This window comes from Oncorhynchus nerka, linkage group LG15 (assembly GCF_034236695.1).
Source record: "Oncorhynchus nerka isolate Pitt River linkage group LG15, Oner_Uvic_2.0, whole genome shotgun sequence".
Classification (NCBI taxonomy): Eukaryota; Metazoa; Chordata; class Actinopteri; order Salmoniformes; family Salmonidae; genus Oncorhynchus; species Oncorhynchus nerka.
Genome location: NC_088410.1, coordinates 74,719,399 through 74,744,098, shown reverse-complemented (window position 1 = coordinate 74,744,098; position 24,700 = coordinate 74,719,399). Strand labels below are relative to the sequence as shown.

General features: G+C 42.7%; 1 protein-coding gene across 1 annotated transcript in view; it reads left to right on the top strand.

Annotated features, from left to right (window-relative positions):
* Positions 1-283: 283 nt before the first annotated feature.
* Positions 284-24,700, top strand: part of LOC115143305 (coiled-coil domain-containing protein 3-like) — a 24,590-nt gene continuing 173 nt past the window's right edge. The window contains exons 1-3 of the mRNA XM_029683566.2: positions 284-1,018; positions 7,759-7,933; positions 22,617-24,700. The exon at positions 22,617-24,700 is cut by the window's right edge and continues 173 nt beyond it. Of these exons, the coding sequence (XP_029539426.1) occupies positions 663-1,018; positions 7,759-7,933; positions 22,617-22,901 (816 nt within the window). The 5' untranslated portion in view covers positions 284-662 and the 3' untranslated portion in view covers positions 22,902-24,700. The remainder of the gene's footprint in view (positions 1,019-7,758; positions 7,934-22,616) is intronic.

The window sequence follows — 24,700 nt, the reverse complement described above, 5'->3', positions numbered from 1 at the left end:
TGGTCTGCAAATTGCACATTTGGAGGATTGTAAATGGGCATACCATTTTTTATAGGCTCTCAGTTTTTAAACATGATGACACTGTAGATAACGCCTGATGACACCCTGGATGTCTGATCGAAAGAGGTTAAGTAATATAAAGTGTTAGGTAATAGACAAAGTGGAGAATGACCTCTATGGAGGCTGTCAAAATAGTGCACCCTTAGCGGAGTTGCCAACAAACCTAGCTTCCTCTTCAGCCCTCTGTTCAGACTTCTTTTTACGCCTGCTATTTTAGGTTAGAATAGAGTGTCAGATATAAAGCGCACTCCGCGTCTCTGAGCGCCTCATTCTATTCTACAGGATACAGGATACGGGGGAGCTGCGCGTAATATTAGATCATCACTCACAGAGTGTAGCCTAGCGTGCAGGAGGGAATGAGGGAGGACAGAGGGGTTTGCATGAGAGAACTGAATCAATAAACTGCTGCGGAGCTATTATATTTGACTGCAACAACTGAGTGACTATATGTCACATTGGTGCTGCGCATTTGCACACAAGCCCATGGAATACAGTCCTGTCGGACAGTTTGATGAGAAGTCACTGGTCCTGTAGCGCTCACCCATCACTGCCACAGAATTACGTTTCATAGAAGCTGCAATCGAGACCCGCAGTTGCCTGCCATGGGTGCTATTTTGGCTTTGATTCTGGCGACCTGTTTGAGCGGAGTTTGGGGATGCCAGTTGCCCCATGACTGGAGACCACAGACGGAGGCGTGCCGCGCGGAGCTCGCAGAGATTATCGTTTTCGCCAAGGTGCTTGCGCTGCACAAGGACTCATACAGTGTGTACAACTACTTACCTTGGCAGTATGACACAGACCTCTTCTTCTCTGCCGAGATCGAGCTGCAATGTGACCAGGCGTGGGGCAGCATGCTGGAGGTCCCTGCTGGTTCCCGGTTCAATGTCACCGGGCTGGGCTACTTCCCCTGTTACTCCTATAGCGCAGTGGAGAACAACTCTTACTATTTCTTTTTGAGGTAAGATACATTGACATCCTGGTGTTGGAGGTGCGTTCATTCAACAGAAAAAAGGCATACAGTGATTTGGTTGTGTAATTGCAAGAACTTGTGCCTGAACCTTACATTTCCAGCTGTTATTCTTTTTTACAATCACAATGAGAAACTTCTGTTCGATGAATACTTGGTGAAATAGAGTTGAGAGTGATGTTCTGGCCCTTAGAATTCTCTTGGGATGCAAACACAGCAAGAATAATAACCCAAACCTGCTGTGTGTGTGTGTGTGTGTGTGTGTGTGTGTGTGTGTGTGTGTGTGTGTGTGTGTGTGTGTGTGTGTGTGTGTGTGTGTGTGTGTGTGTGTGTGTGTGTGTGTGTGTGTGTGTGTGTCTGTGTGTGTGTCTGTGTGTGTGTGTATGATATGAAGCGTGTTATATGGGGTAGCTAGATTGTGAGATTAAAAGCAACAGATTGAAAAGAGGATCAGGTACCAGTCATTCTGAAGTTGCAAGTTGACAGATGCATGATGCACATTTGCTCAGATGTCACACCTGTCACAGGTCCTAATGTGGGGGAAACAGATGGAGAAACAGATGGAGAAATAGATGGGGAAACAGATGGGGAAACAGATGGAGAAACAGATGGAGAAACAGATGGAGAGAGAGAGAGAGAGAGAGAGAGAGACAGCACAAGCACCACCAGTGAATTTGACCCAAAGTTAACTTTGTCTCACATATTATAGGTAAAACATCTGTTCTACTTTGTGATAGTTAAAATGCCTTACACAATTTACAGCATATCAGTAGATTTGTTTCCACAAAGGCAGGTTTCATAATGTGAGATGATTGACACCTTAATACTTATCTCCCTTGGTTTTAGAGTGGAACAACACATCAGTCTTTGAAAAAGTGCCCATGGCATTCCTGCTTCTATAATTACAGAGTCTGACAGTTCCCAACAGCTTAGGGGAGACCCTTAAAGCTGGAAGTTTAGGCTGAGGGTATTATCTCCACACCAACCACAGGCAGGATGGGAAGTCCTTTGTATCCCAACCACAGAACAACCCTGATGAATGACACCAGGCCTTCTGTTCTGAGAGATGAACTTGTGCCGACAGGTTTAACTTGTCTCATGTCCTGTGTTTCTTTCATTCTCAGCACCTAGAACATTTACGTGCACATTCTGTCAAAGAGTATTTCAAAGGAATTCCAGTGTGGAGTATTCAGCTATTCCGTATGGAGGTTCACGGCCAAGTACAGTAATGACTGTGTGTTTACATAGTCAGGGGGAGAGTGTGTATATGTGTGTGTTTTGTTGATGAGTTGGAAGGCCAGCTACATTTTGTATTGTTTTTTTGAAGACCCCAGGTTCACAGGCACCCTGCTGCCAGTCAACACACACACACACACACACACACACACACACACACACACACACACACACACACACACAGGAACTTGTGTATTCTGTTTGAGAGGAAAGGTTTATGGTGTCACTATGTAGCCGTTCTCCATCACTGGGAAACCCATCAGGCCTTGGGGTTTTTTCTGATCTGAAAGTCTCCTCATCCTGAAACTACAAACCATAGGGATTAGCCCTGCAATCAGCCAGGAGGCCCTGGAAGGAAACAACCTAATAAGGATCACAATAAGACACACATACAGGTCCAAGGATTCAGTGTGCCATGAAAACTAGAATAAAAAATCCTAAGTATACATGAAAAGTGTGTTAAACTGTCACTCAAAGTTACATAAAAAGCCTATATTAGAATATGCCTCCTCTGATGCATCTCTGGACTACCTCCCTCCATTAGGATGCCGGGATGGAGGGGGGTCTGTCTGAGCCCCTAGTGTTGCTCTGCAGCTTCTCAGCTAATCTTAGACCTCCGTCATAAACATTTAACCGAGGAGTCTCCAGTTCCAGAAAGCATCGTTCTCGTTGTTCTGCAACGCTGGCACTCTCAGGCGCTGAATCAGCAAGCTAATGCTGAAAAGTTTCCATCAGAGTCTCCAGTGAGCTCCCATTTCCTGTTAAAGCCCCCCAAACGACACAGTCTGAAACAGCCTCCCCAATCAATCACGACTATGAGTGCTCAGGACAGGACAAAGGGGAGTTTCGTATATGAAGAAATGCAACAAGGAGTCTCCCACAGGACCGAAACTGTAGACTTGTTGATTGGTCTGCCTGTCTGTGCCAAATGTAGTCATCTCAATCCCATAACATTGTTGCTTGTCTGCTGTTAAACAAAGTGAAGGACAGATTATTATTCTTGGTGATTCTGTGAGTAGAATTTGTGGGTTAAGGCTTTACAGTTCGTTCATGTCTCGGTTATGACTTAATAGTTCATCACTTGCTTTCATCTAGCCAAATGGAGTGAAGGGGTCATGACAGCCATTCATTCTGAACTCTCAAGGATGTCTCCACAAGTTCAGTCAATAAATCTCAATGCAGTGGTGGTGCTCTGGCGAGCTTTAAGCCTCAAGACACTCAGCTGCCTGCCCCTAGAGAGGGCTACTTTAATTTGGAAGAAGCCTCCTTCCCTATGTTTTAATTCCAAGAATCACCAATCTGAAAAGATAGAATAGGTGAAAGTACTGAGAACAATAAACAATAGCTATAATCTCTCTATTGTGTTCAGTTCACTTATGTACTGTAAGCAGGACAAGAAAGGATGCTTGCTTGAATAACTGAGAGACACAGCATAGTGCTACTGGGGGAATTGACTCCAGAGTGTCTGCCTTAGTCTCCATTACCATGGAGAGAGCTTGGTATTTGGCTCAGGTATATTGCACATCCCAGCGGTTCCCCTTTTGTTTACTTCCTCCTTTGACTCTTTGGTGTGTGGCTGAACCATGAACCAACCAGCCAGCTGGTTCCATTTTGACAGGGCAAAACTCACCAGTCAAACCGTCACAGAAAAGCAAAGAAATAGGAGACAGGCTGCATGGAAACATTAATTAAACCAACATGCTCTTGACTAAACAAGGTTAAGACTAGATGACAAGCTTTCCTAGGGAGGACCAGGTTTTTTGTGTGGAGGAATGGGAGAGAGAGGGAAGTGAGCTCTGTTTAAAGTTGGGGAATTTGAGAGTGGATGTGAAAAAGGGTCTGATAACCAGCAGACGTGTACGCTCTCTGGAAGCCATTAGGGTTTGAAACACAGGATAATCCCTATAACTGCTGTCCCATTGACTGTACTGTATGCAGTTGATACCTTATGCTGAGAGTGTAATGGAGATAATATGTTGGTTTGGCAGAACTTTTACAATATAGCCTGCTAATACAGACACAGCATCCAGGATAGCTAAACTAGCATAGACATTCTTTTTCTTAAGATATTCTTTTTTTCTACAACCATTGACTGGGGAACTGTTTGGGAATGTATACGTCAAGTGGTTAGGACATAATTATGTGTCTGCTAAGTGCCATGGAATTTGTAGAAGCTGAGAAGAAATTGAAACCAGTGGAAACATTGGCCGTTAAACTGCATTTACTAGTGCTGGTTGACATTACTGCGCCATCTGGGAGTATTTGGTTGGTTTATACATCGAGTTGTAATCCTATAGGGACCAAATGTCTCGAAACTTACATGCTAGACTTGTGAAGTAGGGGAAACACTGGCCACAACTCTCAACATGCAACAGAGCAGAGAGAGACAGAGAGTGAGAGAGGAAGGGATGGGGGGAGGGCGAGAACGATTGAGTGAGGGATGGAGGAAGGTAGAGAAAAAGAAAGAGGGACAAAACATACTGTTTATGAAATATATAAAACAATCCACAAAGCCATGCTTGTCAGGTTGGGGAAGGATTCATGTCTCAGGAGCATGGAATTAATAAAAACCAGTGCATCAGTTATTGTTTTGAGGAAGATATTGGTTCCAGTGTCCCTCAAAATATGCAGTGAAATTAATTGCAAAGCCATTGAAATGAAAACACACACAGCCATTATCAGTGGTCATGTCCATTGTGAGTATTATCTTGTGTCTGTGCTAAATAGTCTGGTAATTAGAACCATGTGCATTTTTGGGGCCAACAGTACAACACAGAGTGTTATTCCCTCTGGATCCTCTCTCCCCATACACATCATTCTCAGGGTTGACCTTGTGTTGCCCCTGCTTACATTCCAGTGCCACAGTAGTTCATCATTATCAACATTATGAGTGACCCCCCACTGTAGGGACAAAACATCAGGCTGTCTGGGTCAGACAAAAACATACTGTAAAAAAAATACTCTTTGGATCAACCAAAAAATAAAAATTCAAGTTGCAATCCATTTCTTTCAAAGCTCAACTTACTTTTCCCCTTTGTTAATACCTAATAAATAACCTAAATCCAAGCTAATATTTAATGTAAATACAACCAATTTTTTCATATTGTTCCAAGTAGATTTTTCCATTTGATATTACCTATACAATTTGGGTTACAAGCAATTAAATACATTTCCTGTATCAATAAATTCAGTTGGTACAATAACATGAAATCATTACTCATATCACATTCTTTACATAGACTTTCACATTTATTGACTTCAATAGTGTAATCAAATGGTAGCTAGCTTACCAATGAAAACTTTACCAAGCTCTTTAGTATCATTGCAAGCAAGTATCATTACAGATTCAGTGCTGGCAGTGTACATGTTCTACTTTGTGTCTTGTCGTTACTATCATTACATGTGAAGACTGTTATTTTATCAAATCAATTCTCTATGTATAATTATTATTATGTGATTAAACTAATCAGGTAAACTTTAATCAACTAGGAAGTCGGGGCACCACGGGAAAATGTTTATAGTCTCTACTTCCCAAATCGACTCTTCATGTAATGAGTGCACTGAGAGTCGGGAAGCAAGTTCAGGGAGTGAGTGTTTTAATAAATAAAATAAACAATGAACACAAAACATAAACAACACACCGACATGAAAACAGAGTCAATAACAGCTGAGGGAAAAACCAAGGGGAGAGACAGATATAGGGAAGATAATCAAGGAGGTGATGGAGTCCAGGTGAGTGTCATGAGGTGCAGGTGCGCGAGACGATGGTGACAGGTGTGCGGGATAATCAGCAGCCTGATGACCTAGAGGCCGGAGAGGGAGTATACGTGACACTATATTTTCATTTTTCATTTCTTATCGAGTACAGTCTTCTATTAATTATTATTAATCTTTTCCTTCTGTCAGTCTCATTCTAAACTTTGTAAAATTATTGGCTATCTGCACGAACCCTAGCATAAATTATGAATCTGCAATATATGTACAAATTGGCTTAATTATTTATTTACTTACTAACTAAATAATCACAGAAATACAAAAAACAAACACTAGATATTGGTTAATAACAATGATGGAAAAGTCCCCTAGTGGGCTAAACCAGCTTGGTGGACAAAAGGAAAGGGGTGGGACTGAGAAAGAGTGGGAAAGACAAAATGGATTCAGTACACACAGTCTATAATTATATTAATTGAAATGCTAATCCTTTGCACATGAACGGCCGCTCATCCAAGAATAATTGCAATGTATATATATTTACGCCCGTATGTCGTTGTTGTCTTCTCTGTTGGAATGCTCGATCATCCTGTAGGATTATTCAGAGTCTCTGCTTTTTATGGTTGAAGAATGATACTTCAGAGTATCATTCAGAAATGTTGTCATAGAATAGATGCTTCGGCAGTTGTCAGTATTCTCGTTCTAGATTTACGTAATTTCTAGCTGCAGACTAGTAATTATACGTCTAAGATTTGCTCTTATTCTGTGGGGATCGATAATCTCAGAATTGAACCATTTCCAGCCGTGTAGCCAATGCTCCACGTATAGTCTTGTCCTTTGGTAGAGTTGTAGTTTAAACCACTTCACACACCAGTGTCACCCAGTATGCTTTGGTCTTAGAAATTCAACCATTTGCAAACTTAGTTTACACTGGGGTTTTATACGTTTCAGTAGAAAAGGGCGGTTCCATGACGCCGACGTAATGTCTATGCTCACGTGGGAGTGGCCACTGACTAGTTAATCTTTATATGAAAAGTCACAAACTGTGGGAAGATAGCACCCTCCCCCAGGGCACACCGTGACATTCACATAGAGAATCCAACATAACATAACAAAAATATATTTTTTTATTTTATTTTTTATTCCAGACAAATTAAATAGAATAGGTTGAATGAAACAAAACATAATTTTAGATTATACCAATCAGTAAAAGCCATCCAACTTTTTACAGTGTAGAGCTGACAACACACAAACACTCATGAGGTACCTTTTTATTTTGTATTTTTGTGCCATCATCGATTTTCATTCATCACCCCCAAAACCCCAAGTATGCAAACACGTATGCTGCCACTGACCAACGTTTTGATGGACAGAGAAACAATAAGCAAGCTTTTGATGTCCCACAAGGGAGACAAGATGGAGTCCAGATGTATGGACTGCCTGCTGTCGAGGGTCAACCTCCAAGCTAACACTTCCGCCTCAGTCTGACACACTTCTAATAGCTGGAGAAAATGTGACCCAGGTGGATTGAAGGTCCATTCCAGTTTTACTCGAACAACATTAAAAATAACAGCTATAAGACTGCATGAGGGTTTTCTGTGTGTGTGTGTGTGTGTGTGTGTGTGTGTGTGTGTGTGTGTGTGTGTGTGTGTGTGTGTGTGTGTGTGTGTGTGTGTGTGTGTGTGTGTGTGTGTGTGTGTGTGTGTGTGTGTGTGTGTGTGTGTGTGTGTGTGTGTGAAATTCAAAAATTGCATCTTAATCTCCTGTCTATCTGTGTTCCCCAGGATGGATGAGAACTACAGCATTATCCCCCACGGGGTTAACTTCCAAGACCCAATCTTCCCAGACACACCAGAGAACCACCGCATGTTCGCCAGCCTCTTCCAGTTCTCCAACTGCACGGCCGGAACCATGGTCCACAGCTACACCCCAGAGTGGGAGGCTCAGGAGGACAGCCGGGTACGAATTCAACTAACCTATCACTCCGGTTTTTATGTGCCGTTGTTAAGAAAGTCAGAAACAGCAACTCCTAAACAGCAGCTCCTAAACCACCAAAGAGCAAGACTGGCAAGAAAAACTGCCAAGGTTGGAAGATTCTCATCAAAGCACATGCAGGAAACCTTTGACAGCCACACTAATAGACAGCTGATCAATTTTCCTTGCTATTCCCCCTTAATCCATTTTGGTCCCTCCATGGCTGAGGTAGCATTCAGCGTACTATGTCCTAGCAAGTCCTCCATGATCACTTGCACTTGAGAGCCCAGTAAGGATTAACTAAAGGGCAGTGCTGCAGAGTATTGTATGTTATGCTTAACCTACACTTAACCCCCAATCAGGGAACTTTGCCTATCATGAAAGGGATCTCAATAGGAGCCCCCACTTCACAGGGGATGGAAATGCATGCTATCCAGAAGTCATTCTGCTAATGGTGGCTTGTGGTTAGGGCTAACCACAGTCTGCAAAGGTCCAGTGAGGAGAGGCTTGTAAGTGTAATATGTTCTTGGTGTCTGGGAGACCAGAATTATTTGGGTGGTGGATAGAGGCCCTGCTCTGATCAGTAGTTGGTCCAGGCAGTCAGAATCCCCTTGGTTTGTGCTTCTCTTTCATGTGTGTCAATGCAGGGTAGAGTATGTTGGCTGTAGAGCAGGATGTGGGATGTGGCTGAGAGACAGGGAGCAGCAGGCTTTTTAACCATCTATGGGGTTTTCTACTATGAGCACAGAACTTACATTCATTAGACTGTACTGCCTGTACCTGAGCCTTTCATACCGATGTTATGGTAGGTGGGCAGCCATCAGTTTAGTGATGACTGTTTACATAGGTAGAAATTATTGGATCAGTTTCAAAGCCCTGTCTCGTGGTTGGCGGGACATTGTTGCTCATAAAATCCAGATTGAAGTAGTTTGTGGGAAAAGTTTGCCTCATACACATTGTAAAATACCTAAATGCTAATTAACATACCGATGAGTATGAAGTCTACACATTTCTACATAACATATCCATGGCTCAACTCAACATTTCAGTGTCAATTTGCAAGATAAACACTCGTGATCACGTCATAGTGTCATGCATAGTCCCTCAATAGTTACTAATAATCTGGCATTTCAACGTCTCTGGATTCCATTAATTGAACTCATGATTTACACCAGTCTTCTCTGTTTCCAATCATGTGCTGACTACACATAAAAGCCTTCTGTCTCTCTGACAGAATAAGAATGGGCTTATGTTTCCATTAACGACCACATCTCAGCTCAAATCTGTAATCAGAGGCAAAGCCAAGGTAATGCACAAAGTAATGTGTATGATTACACTCTTATTACTAAATATCTGAATGGAATGGCTAGGCCCACAGGCTGGACTGCTGGACAGCATAACACAGTCATATTGTCATCATGCCACACAGACATGACTGTGACTGTTGTGTAAGAGTGACAGTCTAGGGCCTTCACATGTAAAACTAATGGAAATTACCCAACATATGTCATGATTATAGTCGTAGATTTCCTGGGTTAGACTGAAATTCTCATATGCCCACTGGGATACTCTTAACTGGGGCACACAGCTGTTTTCCCTCAAAAACCTTGAAGATGTCCCTCTGCTAACGTGGGAAAATGTCCCAGTAAGACTGGAAATATATTTCTTACTCAAATATATTTCTTACTGGATGAGTGTCAAAATTGCATGTTATGTCTATGTTTCTGTTGAGCCTGGGTCTCTACCATTATGACCACAGTGATAAATCGTCCATCTGCCACTTCAGATTAGTTTGTTGGTTTGGTTGTGTAAACAGTTGAATGTATTACTATTTTTAAAACTGGGTTGTCTGCCATGGGAAAGATATGATAGGGATAGCATTCAGACTTTGGAAGCAAGCACACCAACTCCGTAGCTATGGTGCAGGTGTGGACCATACGTGGGAGGTAGATGCTCAGATCACAGTCCAGATATATTCAAAACTCCAGACATGTTCATGGGCAATTAAATAGGTATGTGTCCACAATGGAGCTTGGTTTAGGAAACCATGGCCTGTCCCATAACAATGGTAGGGAGATGTGGAGATAGGGACTTTACTATAGGTACCTCTGGTCTGAGTGAAACACATACCCAGTTAAAAGAAACAGCTCCACCTCTCCTTCCATCTAGTTTTGTTACCTGGAATTTGTTGTTTAGGGTTATCTGCTGAGTGGCCTGGTTGGTCTTGAGGTAATACCGCAGCCGCCGACACACATACTGTATCTACAGTGTCGGCATAGGTTTGAATCCGGCTTACTGCCCTTTCACACAAACTCTCTCTATCTTTCCCGACGGCCATCCTCTCCCTCTATATGTTCTGTGTAACATAATGAAAACAGTTCTGTAGGAGTGAGGTTTGTGAAGTTAGCCTAATACATTAAATCAAATCAAATCAAATTGTATTTGTTACATGCGCCGAATACAACAGGTGTAGACTTTACCGTGAAATGCTTACTTACAAGCCCTTAACCAACAATGCAGTTCAAGAAATAGAGTTAAGAAAATATTTACAAAATAAACTAAAGTAAAAAACGAAAATAAAAAGCAACACAATAAAATAACAATAACAAGGCTATATATAGGTGGTACAAGTACAGAATCAATATGTGGGGATATAGGTTAGTTGAGGTAATTTGTACATGTAGGTAGGGGTAAAGTGACTATGCATAGATAATAAACAGTGAGTAGCAGCAGTGTAAAAATAAAGGGAGGGGGTGTCAATGTAAATAGTCCGGGTGGCCACATGATTAATTGTTCAGCAGTCTTATGGCTTGGTGGTAGAAGCTGTTAAGGAGCCTTTTGTTCCTTGGCGTGGCGCTCCGGGACTGCTTGCCGTGCGGAAGCAGAGAGAACAGTCTATGACTTGGTGGGCTGGACTCTTTGACAATATTTTGGGCCTTCCTCCTGGATGGCAGGAAGCCTGGGCCCAGTGATGTACTGGGCCGTACGCACAACCATCTGTAGAGTCTTACGGTCGGATGCCGAGCAGTTGCCATACCAGACGGTGATGCAACCGGTCGATGGTGCAGCTGTAGAACATTTTGAGGATTTGGGGACCAATGCCAAATATTTTCAGTCTCCTGAAGGGAAAAAGGTGTTGTCATGCCCTCTTCAAGGCTGTCTTGGTGTGTTTGGACCATGATAGTTTGTTGGTGACGTGAACACCAAGGAACTTTAAACTCTCGACCCGCTCCACTACAGCCCCGTCGATGTGAATCGGGGAATTCTCGGCCCTCCTTTTCCTGTAGTCGACGATCAGCTCCTTCGTCTTGCTCATGTTGAGGGAGGGGTCGGTTGTCCTGGCATCACACTGCCAGGTCTCTGACCTCCTCCCTAGAGGCTGTCTCTTTGTTGTCGGTGATCAGGCCTACCACTGTTATGTCGTCAGCAAACTTAATGATGGTTTTGGATTCGTGCTTAGCCACGCAGTCATGGGTGAACAGGGAGTACAGGAGAGGACTAAACACGAACCCCTGAGGTGCCCCCATGTTGAGGATTAGTGTGGCAATGTGGTGTTGCCTACCCTCACCACCTGGGAGCGGCCCGTCAGGAAGTCCAGGCTCCAGTTGCAGTGGGAGGTGTTTAGTCCCAGGGTCCTTAGCTTATTGATGAGCTTTGTGGGTACTATGGTGTTGAACACTGAACTGTAGTCAATGAACAGCATTCTCACGTAGGTGTTCCTTTTGTCCAGGTGGGAAAGTGCAATGTGGAGTGTGATTGAGATTGTATCATCTGTGGATCTGTTGGGGCGGTATGTGAATTGGAGTGGATCTAGGGTTTCTGGGATGATGGTGTTGATGTGAGCCATGACCAGCCTTTCAAAGCCCTTCATGAATACCGACGTGAGTGCTACCAGGTGCTAGTCATTTAGGCAGGTTACCTTTGCTTTCTTGGGCACAGGGACTATGGTGGTCTGCTTGAAACATGTAGGTATTGCAGACTCGGCCATGGAGAGGTTGAAAATGTCAGTGAAGACACTTGCCAGTTGGTCCACACATGCTTTGAGTACACGTCCTGGTAATCCATTTGGCCCTGCAGCTTTGTGAATGTTGACCTGTTTAAAGGTCTTGCTCGCATTGGCTACGGAGAGCGTGATCACACAGTTGTCTGCAACAGCTGGTGCTCTCATGCATGCTTCAGTGTTGCTTGCCTCGAAGCAAGCATAAAAGGCATTTATCTCGTCTGGTAGGCTCGCATTACTGGGCAACTTGCAGCTGGGTTTCCCTTTGTAGTCCGTAATAGTTTGCTTGCCCTGCCACATACTGTATGACGAGGGTCTGGGCCGGTGTAGTAGGATTCAATCTTAGTCCTGTATTGACGCTTTGCCTGTTTGATGTTTTGTCTGAGGGCATATCAGGATTTCTTATAAGCGTCCGCATTAGTGTCCCGCTCTTTGAAAGGGCAGCTCTAGCATTTAGCTCGTTATGGATGTTGCCTGTAGTCCATGGCTTTTGGTTGGGATATGTGTGTATGGTAACTGTGGGGACGATGTCGTCGATGCACTTGTTGCTGAAGCCGGTGACTGAGGTGGTATACTCCTTAATGCCATTGGATGAATCCCGGAACATATTCCAGTCTGTGCTAGCAAAACAATCCTGTAGTTTAGCATCCGCGTCATCTGACCACTTCTGTATTGAGCGAGTCATTGGTACTTCCTCCTTTTAGTTTTTGCTTGTAAGAATCAGGATGATAGAATTATGGTCAGATTTGCCAAATGGAGGGCGAGGGAGAGTTTTGTATGTGTCTCTTTGTGTGGAGTAAAGGTCTAGAGTTTTTTTCTCTCTGGTTGCACACATTTGACAAGCAGGTAGAAATGAGGTAAAACTGAGTTAAGTTTGCCTGCATTAAAGTCTCCGGCCACTCAGAGCGTCGCTTCTGTTTTGGAATTTTCTTATTTGCTTATGGCCTTATACAGCTTGTTGAGTGCAGTCTTAGTGCCAGAATCGGTTTGAAGTGGTAAATATACGGATACGAAAAATATAAATAAAAACTCTTGGTAGATAGTGTGGTCTACAGTTTATCATGATGTACTCTTCCTCAGGTGAGCGATACCTCGAGATTTCCTTGATATTAGACATCACGCTACAACTGTTATTGACAAGTAGACAAACACCCCCAACCCCCGTTTTACCATACGTAGCTGTTCTGTCCTGCTGATGCACAGAAAACCCAGCCAAATGTATATTATCCGTGTTGTCATTCAGCCACAACTTGGTGAAACATAGGTATTATAGTTTTTAATGTCCAGTTGGTAGGATAGTCTCGAACGGAGATCATCCAATTTATTTTCCAGTGATTGCACGTTGGCCAATAGAACGGATGGTAGAGGTGGGTTGCACACTCGCCGATTAATTCTAACATGGCACCCCGATCTCTGCCCCATGTATTTCTGTCTTTTCTTCATGGGAATGATGGGGATTTGGGCCTGGACTCGGAGAAACAGTATATCCTTTGCGTCGGACTATTTAATGAAAATTCTTTATCCAGTTTGAGGTGAGTAATCACTCTTCTGATATCCAGAAGCTTTTTTCGGTCATAAGAGACGGTATCCGACGGTATCCAAGTTTCCGACTTGCAATTCCAAGTTGGATGATCGTTCAAAACATTTTTTTCTAGTTGGATCTAGTTTTTTTCAGAGTTTCCAGTTGTCTTGAATGCGCTGAAGTCAGAAGTCTGTAGATTTCTGTAGTTTAGAACCCAGCATTAGTCTCAGTGGAGGGAGGGAGAGAACAGCAGAGGGTCCGCCTCTCACGGTCCCTGCTCTCTCCTTCCTTTCCTCTGTTGAGACTGACCAGAAAAACAGGAGACATCGTCTTCCACCTCATGGGGAAACTCCAGTCATACCGCATCTGCCTCATGCACTAATTCATGATGTTCCTATGACCAGAGAAAGTGCAATATTCCTTGATATTAAAATACACAACGAGCTACTAATAATCATCAAAACGCAGGGCTATCGATACACTTGGTACTCATTCATTTCAGCTGCAGAGGGAGTGGAAGTAGGGAGAAGTGTGTTTTGTAATAGGGTTGAATAAAAACATTGTGGACAGTGCTGAATAAAAACTTAAACATGAACTCACTCATTAAAACAGGAGCTCTTTGCTGATTTCTTTGACAGTCTCTCTGTGGTCTTGGTTTTAAAAGTGAGGAAATCTCACATAGGCTACTATCAAACCTTGTTGTGTCCGGGGTCGTGGAAGCTGGAGGTACGGCTATCCGATTGGCCAGCTCAGTAGGCACACTCGATTTAGCCCCAGATCTCCCAGTACGCATTGTAGGCAGAGTTAGTCTTTTCAGACAAATGAAATGGTTCAAAATGGAAACACTTTCCTTACCCGGTGTATAGGGCTTCTGAATCAAGTGCACCTGCTGGCAATTTCTACAGAAATGTTTGGTGATCGTCTAGGAATGCCTTGACGATTGACCGGTTGGTGACCACTGCACTACTACCTGGGGCAGTCTGCCTATAGTCTGCCTATACTTTTTCTGTAACAAGATGGTGCCGACAGAGAAGGCTGCCTCGCTTCTGGTCCTTAGGAAAATGTGCATTATTTCATTTTTTTATGTAGTATTTCTTACATTGTTAGCCCAAGTGTTTTTTCATACAGCCGGGAAGAACTATGGATATCAGAACGACGTCACCCAAAATCCTCACAAACCTTTACAGATGCACAATTTAGAGCATCCTGTCGGGCTGTAACCACCTGTTATGGCAACTGCACAGTCCACATCCTTTGTCTGAACCATCCAGGGCATTTGAACTGATTCCAGAGGCTGACTCAAAACAATGCCACCGTAGAAGAGGAAGATGCCAGCGGTCTTCTGGTCAGACTTCGGAGGCGCACACACCACCCACCGCTTCCGAGTATATTACTCACTAATTGTCCAGTCACTATAGATAACAAAGTCGACGAAATCAGGGCAAGGGTTGCTTTCCAGAGAAACATCAGGGATTGTAACATACTCTGTTTCACAGAAACATGGCTCTCTCGGGATATGCTGTTGGAGTTAGTACAGCCACATGGATTCTTTGTGTGTTGCGCCGACAGGAATAAACATCTCTCCAGGAAGAAGAAGGGCAGGGGTGTATGTTTCATGATTAATGACTCGTGGTGTAATTGTAACAACATACAGGAACTCAAATCCTTTTGTTCACCTAACCTAGCATTCCTCACAATCAAATGCCGACCGTGAGAATTCCCATGAGAATTCTCTTTGGTTATTGTCACAGCCGTGTATATCGCCCGTCAAGGCCATACAACGACGGCCCTCAAGGAACTTCACTGGACTTCATGCAAACTGGAAACTATATATCCTGGGGCTGCATTCATTGTAGCTGGGGACTTTAGCAAAGCAAATTTGAGAACAAGGCTAACCTTATTTCTATAAGGATATTGACTGTAGCACTTGCGCTGGAAAAAAAACTGGATCACTGCTACTCTAACTTCCGCGATGCATACAAGGCCCTCCCCCGCCCTCCCTTTGGCAAATCTGACCACGACTCTGTTTTGCTCCTCCCTTCCTATTGGCAAAAACTCAAACAGGAAGTACCCATGCTAAGGACTAGTCAACTAGTCAAGATTGTTTTAATCACGCAGACTGAGATATGTTCCGGGTAGCCTCATAAAATAATATCAATGTATACGCTGATTCGATGAGTGAGTTTTTAAGGAAGTGTATAGGAGATGTTGTACCCACTGTGACAATTAAAACCTACCCTAACCAGAATCCGTGGATAGATGGCGGCATTCACGCAAAATTGAAAGCTTGACCAACCGTATTTAACCATGGGAAGGTGACTGGGAATATGGCTGAATACTAACAGTGTAGTTATTCCCTCTGCAAGGCAATCAAAAAAGTGAAATGTCAGTGTAGAGACAAAATAGAGTCGCAATTCAACTGCTCAGACACGAGATGTATGTGGTCTACAGACAATCACTAAAGGAAAACCACGGTGTCGTGGACACCGACGCCCTACTTCCAGACAAACTAAACACCTTCTTTGCCCGCTTTGAGTGCCACCTACACGGCCCACTACCAAGGACTGTGGGCTCTCTTTCTCTGAGGTCGACTTGAGTTAGACATTTAAACGTGTTAACCCTCGCAAGGCTGCCGGCCCCAGATGGCATCCCTAGCCACGTCCTCAGATCATGCGCAGACCAGCTGGCTGGTGTGTTTACAGAGATATTCGCTCCCTATCCCAGTCTGATGTCCCAACGTGCTTCAAGATGGCCATCATTGTTCCTGTACCCAAGAATGCAAAGGAAACTGAACCAAATGGCTATCACCCCGTATCACTCACTTCTATCATCATGAAGTACTTTAAGAGACTAGTCAAGGATCATATCACCTCCATCTTACCTGTCACCATAGACCCACTTCAATTTGCTTACCGCCCCAATAGGTCCACAGACGATGCAATCGCCATCACACTGCACAATGCGATGTCCCATCTGGACAAGAGGAGTATCTATGTAAGAATGCTGGTCATTGACTCTAGCTCAGCATTCAACACCATAGTACCCTCCAAGCTCATCATTAAGCTTGAGGCCCTGGGTCTCAACCCCGCCCTGTGCAATTGGGTCCTGGACTTCCTGACGGGCTGCCCCCAGGTGTTGAAGGTAGGAAACAACATCTACACTTCGCTGATCCTCAAAACTGGGGCCCCTTAAGGGTGCATGCTCAGTCCCCTCCTGTACTCCCTTTTCACCCATGACTGCGTGGCCATGCACGCCTCCAACTCAATCATCAAGTTTGCAGACGACACACCCGTAGTAGGTTTGATTATCAACAACGATGCATCAAAACCTCACACACTTTTACAGATGCACAATTGAGAGCATCCTGTCGGGCTGTATCACCCACCGCCTGGTACGGCAACTGCACCGCCCACAACCACAGGACTCTCCAGAGGGTAGTGCGGTCTGGACAGCGCATCACCGGGAGCAAACTACCTGCCCTCCAGGACACCTACAGCACCCGATGTCACAGGAAGGCCGAAAAGATCATCAACGACAACAACCACCTGAGCCACTGCCTGTTCACCCTGCATCAAAGCTAGGACCGAGAGACTGAAAAACAGTTTCTATCTCAAGACCATCAGACTGTTAAACAGCCATCACTAACACAGAGAGGCTGCTGCCTACATACAGACTAGAAATCATTGGCCACTTCAATAAATGGATCACTAGTCACTTTAATAATGCCACTTTAATAATGTTTACATATCTTTCATTACTCATCTCATATGTGTAAACTGTATTTTATACCATCTATTGCATCTTGCCTATGCCACTGTGTCAATGCTCATCCATATATTTATAGGTATATATTTTTATTGCATTCCTTTACTTAGATTTGCGTGTATTAGGTAGTTGTTGTGGAATTGTTAGATTACTTGTTAGATATTGCTGCACTGTCATAACTAGAAGCACAAGCATTTCACTACTTACAATAACATGCTAACCATGTGTATGTGACCAATAACATTTCATTTCATTTGCAGCTGATAGAATGCCCTGTGGCAGAGCTGCAGAAGAAACCACACTGGATAATATAACATAAAGTGACACACTAATTGGTGATGCAGGATGGCAGCAGCCATCACATTTTTTGAATTTCATATAACCCCCTCCACACAGTCCTATCAGAGATGGCAGTGCATTTACGTTAATGTTTTAGTCAGCTCCATGTGTAAGCATTAGGATCGGAGCAGGGAATCAATGTTTTAGTCAGCTCCATGTGTAAGCATTAGGATCGGAGCAGGGAATCAATGTTTTAGTCAGCTCCATGTGTAAGCATTAGGATCGGAGCAGGGAATCAATGTTTTAGTCAGCTCCATGTGTAAGCATTAGGATCGGAGCAGGGAATCAATGTTTTAGGAGATGGACACGTATTGAAGCTCACCTATGGCTGATTTAAGTCTGTCGTTGATGTACAGTGCCTTGCAAAAGTATTCACCCCATTGGCATTTTTCCCATTTTGTTGCATTACAACTTGTAATTTAAATGTATTTATTTCATGTAATGGACATACACAAAATAGTCCAAATTGGTGAAGTGAAATGAAAAAAATTACTTGTTTTAAAAAATTCTACAAAATTCAAAAACTGAAAAGTGGTGGGTGCATATGTATTCACCCCCTTTACTATGAAGCCCATAAATATGATCTGGTGCAACCAAATACCCTCAGAAGTCACATAATTAGTTAAATAAAGTCCACCTGTGTGCAAACTAAGTGTTTCATGATCTGTCACATGATCTCAGTATATATACACCTGTTCTGAAAGGCCCCAGCGACTGCAACACCACTAAGCAAGCGGCACCACCAAGCAAGCAGCACTATGAAGACCAAGGAGCTCTCCAAACAGGTCAGGGACAAAGTTGTGGTACAGATCAGGGTTGGGTTAAAAATAAATATCTGAAACTTTGAATATCCCAAGGAGCACCATTAAATCCATTATTTAAAAAATGGAAAGAATATGGCACCACAACAAACCGACAAAGAGAGGGCCGCTCATCAAAACTCACAGACCAGGCAAGGAGGACATTAATCAGAGAGGCAACAAAGAGACCAAAGATAACCCTGAAGGAGCTGCAAAGGTCCACAGTGGAGATCGGAGTACCTGTCTATGGGACCACTTTAAGCCGTATACTCCACAGAGCTGGGCTTTATGGAAGAGTGGCCAGAAAAAGCCATTGCTTAAAGAAAAAAGAAGCCAACACGGTTGGTGTTCGCCAAAAGGCATGTGGGAGACTCCCCAAGCACAAAGAAGAAGGTACTCTGGTCAGATGAGACTAAAATGTAGCTTTTTGGCCATCAAGGAAAACACTATGTCTGGCTCAAACCCAACACCTCACATCACCCTGAGAACATCATCCCCATAGTGAAGCATTGTGGTGGAGGATGCTGTGGGGATGTTTTTCATCAGCAGGGACTGGGAAACTGGTCAGAATTGAAGGATGATGGATGGCTCTAAATACAGGGACATTCTTGAGGGAAACCTGCTTCAGTCTACCAGAGATTTGAGACTGGGACGGAGGTTCACCTTCCAGCAGGACAATGACCCTAAGCATAGTGCTAAAGCAACACTCGAGTGGTTTAAGGGGAAACATTTAAATGTCTTGGAATTGCCTAGTCAAAGCCCAGACCTCAATTAAATTGAGAATCTGTGGTATGACTGTACTGTACACCAGCCGAACCCATCCAACTTGAAGGAGCTGGAGCAGTTTTGCCTTGAAGAATGGGTAAAAATCTCAGCAGCTAGATGTGCCAAGCTTATAGAGACATACCCCAAGAGACTTGCAGACGTAATTGCTGCAAACGGTGGCTCTACAAAGTAATTACTTTGTGGGTGAGTAGTTATGCACGCTCAAGTTTTCTGTTTTCTTGTCTTATTTCTTGTTTGTTTCACAATAAATATATTTTGCATCTTCAAAGTGGTAGGCATGTTGTGTAAATCAAATTATACAAACTCCACAAAACATAAATTTTCATTCCAGGTTGTAAGGCAACAAAATTGGAAAAATGCCAAGGGAAAGACCCTGGTAGCACTTTGTATGGATAGCCCATCTGTAGACGCTTTATCAGTAACATTTAATATAACTAATCCTAACCCTAAACCTTACCATAACCCTAACCCTTTCCCTAAACTTAAACCTTACCCTAACATTAAACCTTATTCTAACCCTGAATTTTACCCTTACCCCAATGCTAACCTTAACCCTTATTCTAAACCTAACCCTAACCTTAGCAAGCAGTTGCTTATCAACAGAAAGTGTGTTGATAGCATGATCATCTGTAGAGAATCTACAGATGGATTATCCAGACTATCCAAATAAAGTGTGACCAAGACCCCAGTATTACTTGCCTGGTTAAATAAATGTTAAATAAAAATAAAATTAAAAAATTGTTAACACTGTTTGGTTTCAACTCTGTGTTGGGGGCTGCTACTTAGGGCCATAAGGGACAGCTCACCCACCACTCTGACCACATTTCTAAAGCACAAGGCATTTGCCATGCATCTTTCTACCAACCACTTTCATATTTCCACATGTCCTTAGGCCGCTCCCTGGAGAGAACCCCCCCACCCCCCCATCAGATTAGTTCTGTTTAAATTACATGTTTTCTATTTTTCCTTTTCGTTCCTTCTCTGGCCACATGCACGCCTGCTGCTAACGGATAAAATGCAACATCTTGTGGCTCACTCATAATAAAAGCCCGGAATACACTGAAAGACATATATATGAGCTGTTGTTTCTGCTGGACAGGCCAAGGAATGCTACGTTCCACAACTCATGCACGTTAGACAAAGCCCCTGTACATGGGGTGTAACGGCTCTCGCCCAAAGGAGAGGACCAGAGCGCAGCGTTGAAAGTGTTCATGATTTTTATTTTCAAAAAACACTCCAAAAAAAAAAATAACAAAAGTGAAAACCTAAGTGCACTGTTCTGTCAGGTACAGACAATAAACAGAAAACAAGATCCCACAAAACCCAAAAGGAAAATGACAACTTATATGTGATCCCCAATCAGAGACAACGATAGACAGCTGCCTCTGATTGGGAACCACACACACACAGCCAAAAACGAAGAAATAGAAAACATAGACTTTCCCACCCGAGTCACACCCTGACCTAACCAAACAGAGAATAAAAAGGATCTCTAAGGTCAGGGCGTGACATGGGGTTTCATCACTTATCAATAACAGCAGGACTGAAAATAACACAGGATATAACAAATGGTTTTAAACTCTTTCAAAAGGGAAAGAGATTATCGAAATCACAGGAGGCTGCTGAGGGGAGGACGGCTCATAATAATGGCTGGAATGGAGTAAATGGAATGGTATCAACGACATTGAAACCACGTGTTTGATATGTTTGATACCATTCCATGTATTCCGTTCCAGCCTTTACTATGAGCCCCCAAATAATGTGCAACAAGCCGCCTGTGAATGAAATACAAGTAGACGTAGCTGTTTGTCTTAGATGATTTAACACTATCAACAAACATGCTAGGTTACTCTCCTTGGTGCTACCACTGTTAAATGATGACACATGTTATCATTCTGAAGACCTTACCTTGTGTTTATTGTTAATCATTGAAGTTGTGCGACGTACTTATTTGAATGAAGAGAATATTCATTATTTGGGTTGATGTGTATACTAAATGGCAGTTGGCTAGTATGTTGGACATAAAGAGGTTTCTCACTCAGTCTTTTTGAGATGTACACTATCGTTCAAAAGTTTGGGAACACTTAGAAATGTCCTTGTTTTTGAAAGAAAACCACATTTTTTGTCCATTAAAATAACATCAAATTGATCAGAAATACAGTGTAGACATGGTTAATGTTGTAAATTACTATTGTAGCTGGAAACTGCAATTTTTTTAATGGAATATCTACATAGGCGTACCATTATCAGCACCCATCACTCCTAAAGAAGGCCAGTTTTATTGCTTCTTTAATCAGAACAACAGTTTTCAGCTGTGCTAACATAATTGCAAAAGGGTTTTCTAATGATCAATTAGCCTTTTAAAATGATAAACTTGAATTAGCTAACACAAAATGCCATTGGAACATAGGAGTGATGGTTGCTGATAATGGTCCTCTGTACGCCTATGTAGATATTCCATAAATAGTCTGCAGTTTCCAGCTACAATAGTAATTTACAACTTTAAAAATGTCTACACTGTTTTTCTGATCAATTTGATGCTATTTTAATGGACAAAAAAATGATATAAGTGACACGTCCTGACCTGAGTATTCTTTGTTTTCTTTATATATTTTGGTTAGGTCAGGGTGTGACAAGGGTGGTATGTGTGTTTTGTCTCATTTAGGGTTTTTGCACTGTCTAGGGGTTTTGTAGATTTATGGGGTTGTCTTACATCTAGGTGTTTTTGTAGATCTATGGATGCCTAGATTGGTTCTCAATTAGAGGCAGGTGTTTATCTTTGTCTCTGATTGGGAACCATATTTAGGCAGCCATCTTATTTGGCTATATTGTGGGAGTATTGTCTGTTAGTTGCCTGTGTTGGTACTCGGGTTCATAGCGGTTTGTTGTTTTTGTTTAAGTGTTCTTCGTCATTCAATAAAATAATGGATTCACGCTGTGCTTTGGTCTACTCCATACGACGATCGTGACAATAAATAAAACAAAAAATTAGAATCTGTCTCAGACTTTCCATCACTGAAGTGGAACAGTTTTTAAACTTACATTTTTTTTTAAAATCTCTTAATAAAATTAATGTGGATTGACATCATTACCATTTTAGCATATTCACACAAGGCAAGCATTTGTTTTCTGAAATGTGTTTCAAAGAAAAGAGGTTTTGAGATGAATATCTTTTCCTTTTGAAGTAAATTATAGATTTCCAAACATTAAGACTGGATCAGGAACTTGAGTAACCAGATGATCCAAAGAATCAGGGCTGAATTAGTGTAACAACTTGGGGTTTGTGTAATGGATCATCAAAAGTTTAAAATAAGGATGTGGTTATCATGTTAAACAACAGCCTGAGAACTTATTCTCTGAACTCATTATCTGAATCTATTCATTCTTAACCTCAATCTGTGGTGCACATTAGCATTTTGCCCACTTCCTGTTGACTAACATTCTTGTTTCCTCCAGCTGCTGTGTTCAACGGTGCAGAAGGCCCTGTTTGAGGAGGAGGAGAGGGTGAAGACTCTCTCCCAGAAGGTGCGATCTTTGGAGAAGGCCAACAGCCACCTGCGGGACAAGGTGAAGAACATGAAGCGCCTCCTACGCCAGGCCAAACGAGACACTAAGGACCAGCAGACCCTCCCCCTGAAACAGCTGCACCACGCCAAGCCCTCCCACCCACACCAAGACACCACACAGGACCAGAAGAGACCCGCACTCAAAAAGATCCTGACCAAGATGATAAAAAACTGAACCCTAACCAGCCGCCACCACCACCTGTTGCACTGCAGACATGAACAGGCTGTATAAAAGGACATAAGGATTGTATAGTATGTGACATCAGGGGAAAGATAGGTATGCTAAAGATAGGTACTGTATCATGTCACAAGTTAAGGAGATAGAGGATTTGCATACCCTTAATGTGATGCAGACTAGTCACACCTTTAGAAGAAAGTGCTTTGAGCAAATCAAAAATGTTTTGTATTCTTCAGAATTTTCTTATTTTACCGTACATTAATATAATGCTATAGAATAGCCTTCAACATTTCTAAATATGAATGCAGTCATTTCACACCTATTTCACACACATACACTTTGTTTAGATCTATGTGAAATGCCTACTCTACAATGTGATACTCATTTCTTGTCATAGCAATAACATTGTGTCACTGTTCTTACCACAGAAAGAGTAGCAGGACAATTTGAGGGGAACGTTGGCTTGGATCAAATGTGATTTCCAACCACAGACTGAGACAGTGCTCATTATGACTCACTGGTTATACAACTGCTTCCTTACAAAAATGCATGCTGGGGGATATATGGTAATCACAAATTCCCCATCTCATACAACCGGGTCCTTTCTAATCCCAACCTCGCTCCCATATCCCCCCTTTCCTAGTTCCCCTCACCTCAATACCACACAGTAGAGATCTGTGCTGCTCTATGAAGTCTTATCCTGTGAGGATATAATATTGACAACTGAACAAATTGTAAATAGCTCAACGCTGGTCCCAGCTCAATTAGGTCAATAAAGTCTCACCCTGTCATTTCTACCCACCTCGCACATCCCTAACATGCCCAGGCCTTCCTGCTGGCAGGTTTTTCCCCAGAGTTGAGTTCCATGCCATTTCAATGCCAGGTGAAATGCTGTCACCTTTTGGAGAACTAGTGGGAAAGTCAAGGCAAGGGCTACAGGTGTGATGCCAATACCATGCCAGGGACCTCACACTGCTGACTTGAGGATGCTGAACTTAAACCAGTCATAGGCCTGCTGGCTAAGAACACCTGCTTCACCTTTTACATTGTGTTACATGTAAAAGGTTAATTCTGTCCTTAACAAGTGATGATGGATCAGATCCAGAGTCACAGAGTACTAGCCTCGTAAATACCGGACTGATATCCATACAGAAACATTTGTGTAAGCTCACAGGATCAGGCGGCTTTGCGAGGCTAACAGAGTACAGGGAGTTTGATTTAATGACAACACAGGCAATAGTCTGCTGAACTCTTAATATCTATGGCTCTGATCAGCTCTCCCTTCCCTCAGCAGTCCCAGCCATAACCATTTCACACCAAACAACAAGAGCTGCCTTGGACCAGTTAGGACAGAATGTACAGAACCCTCCTTTTTTAACACAGCACACCCAACACCGTCACTGTACTTACAGGAAACCAATTTTCAGGACCGAGGGTTGTAATCACAGGGATAGTGTAATGTTGGCCATAAGAACAGGTAAACACACTCCTTATTAATATGATATTAACAAACATGCCCAGACTCTTATTAGCAAGGACATCTAGGGGTTTTAAATTCAGTTGAAATCCCCCAAATTCTGTTCAAATTCAGCTATTTTTATATGGGAATTATTAACCAAGAATAACTACAAGGACTTCCACATTTATTGTTAATTTGTTTAAGATTCCAGCTTTTTGTGGATAGTTTTATACAGTTACAGTATACTGAGGGAAAATGTAGTTTTTATGTTGGAAAACAGGGTGCTGAGCACTCAATAAATACAACCACTAGCCAATGAGGCATGATGGGGTACCGT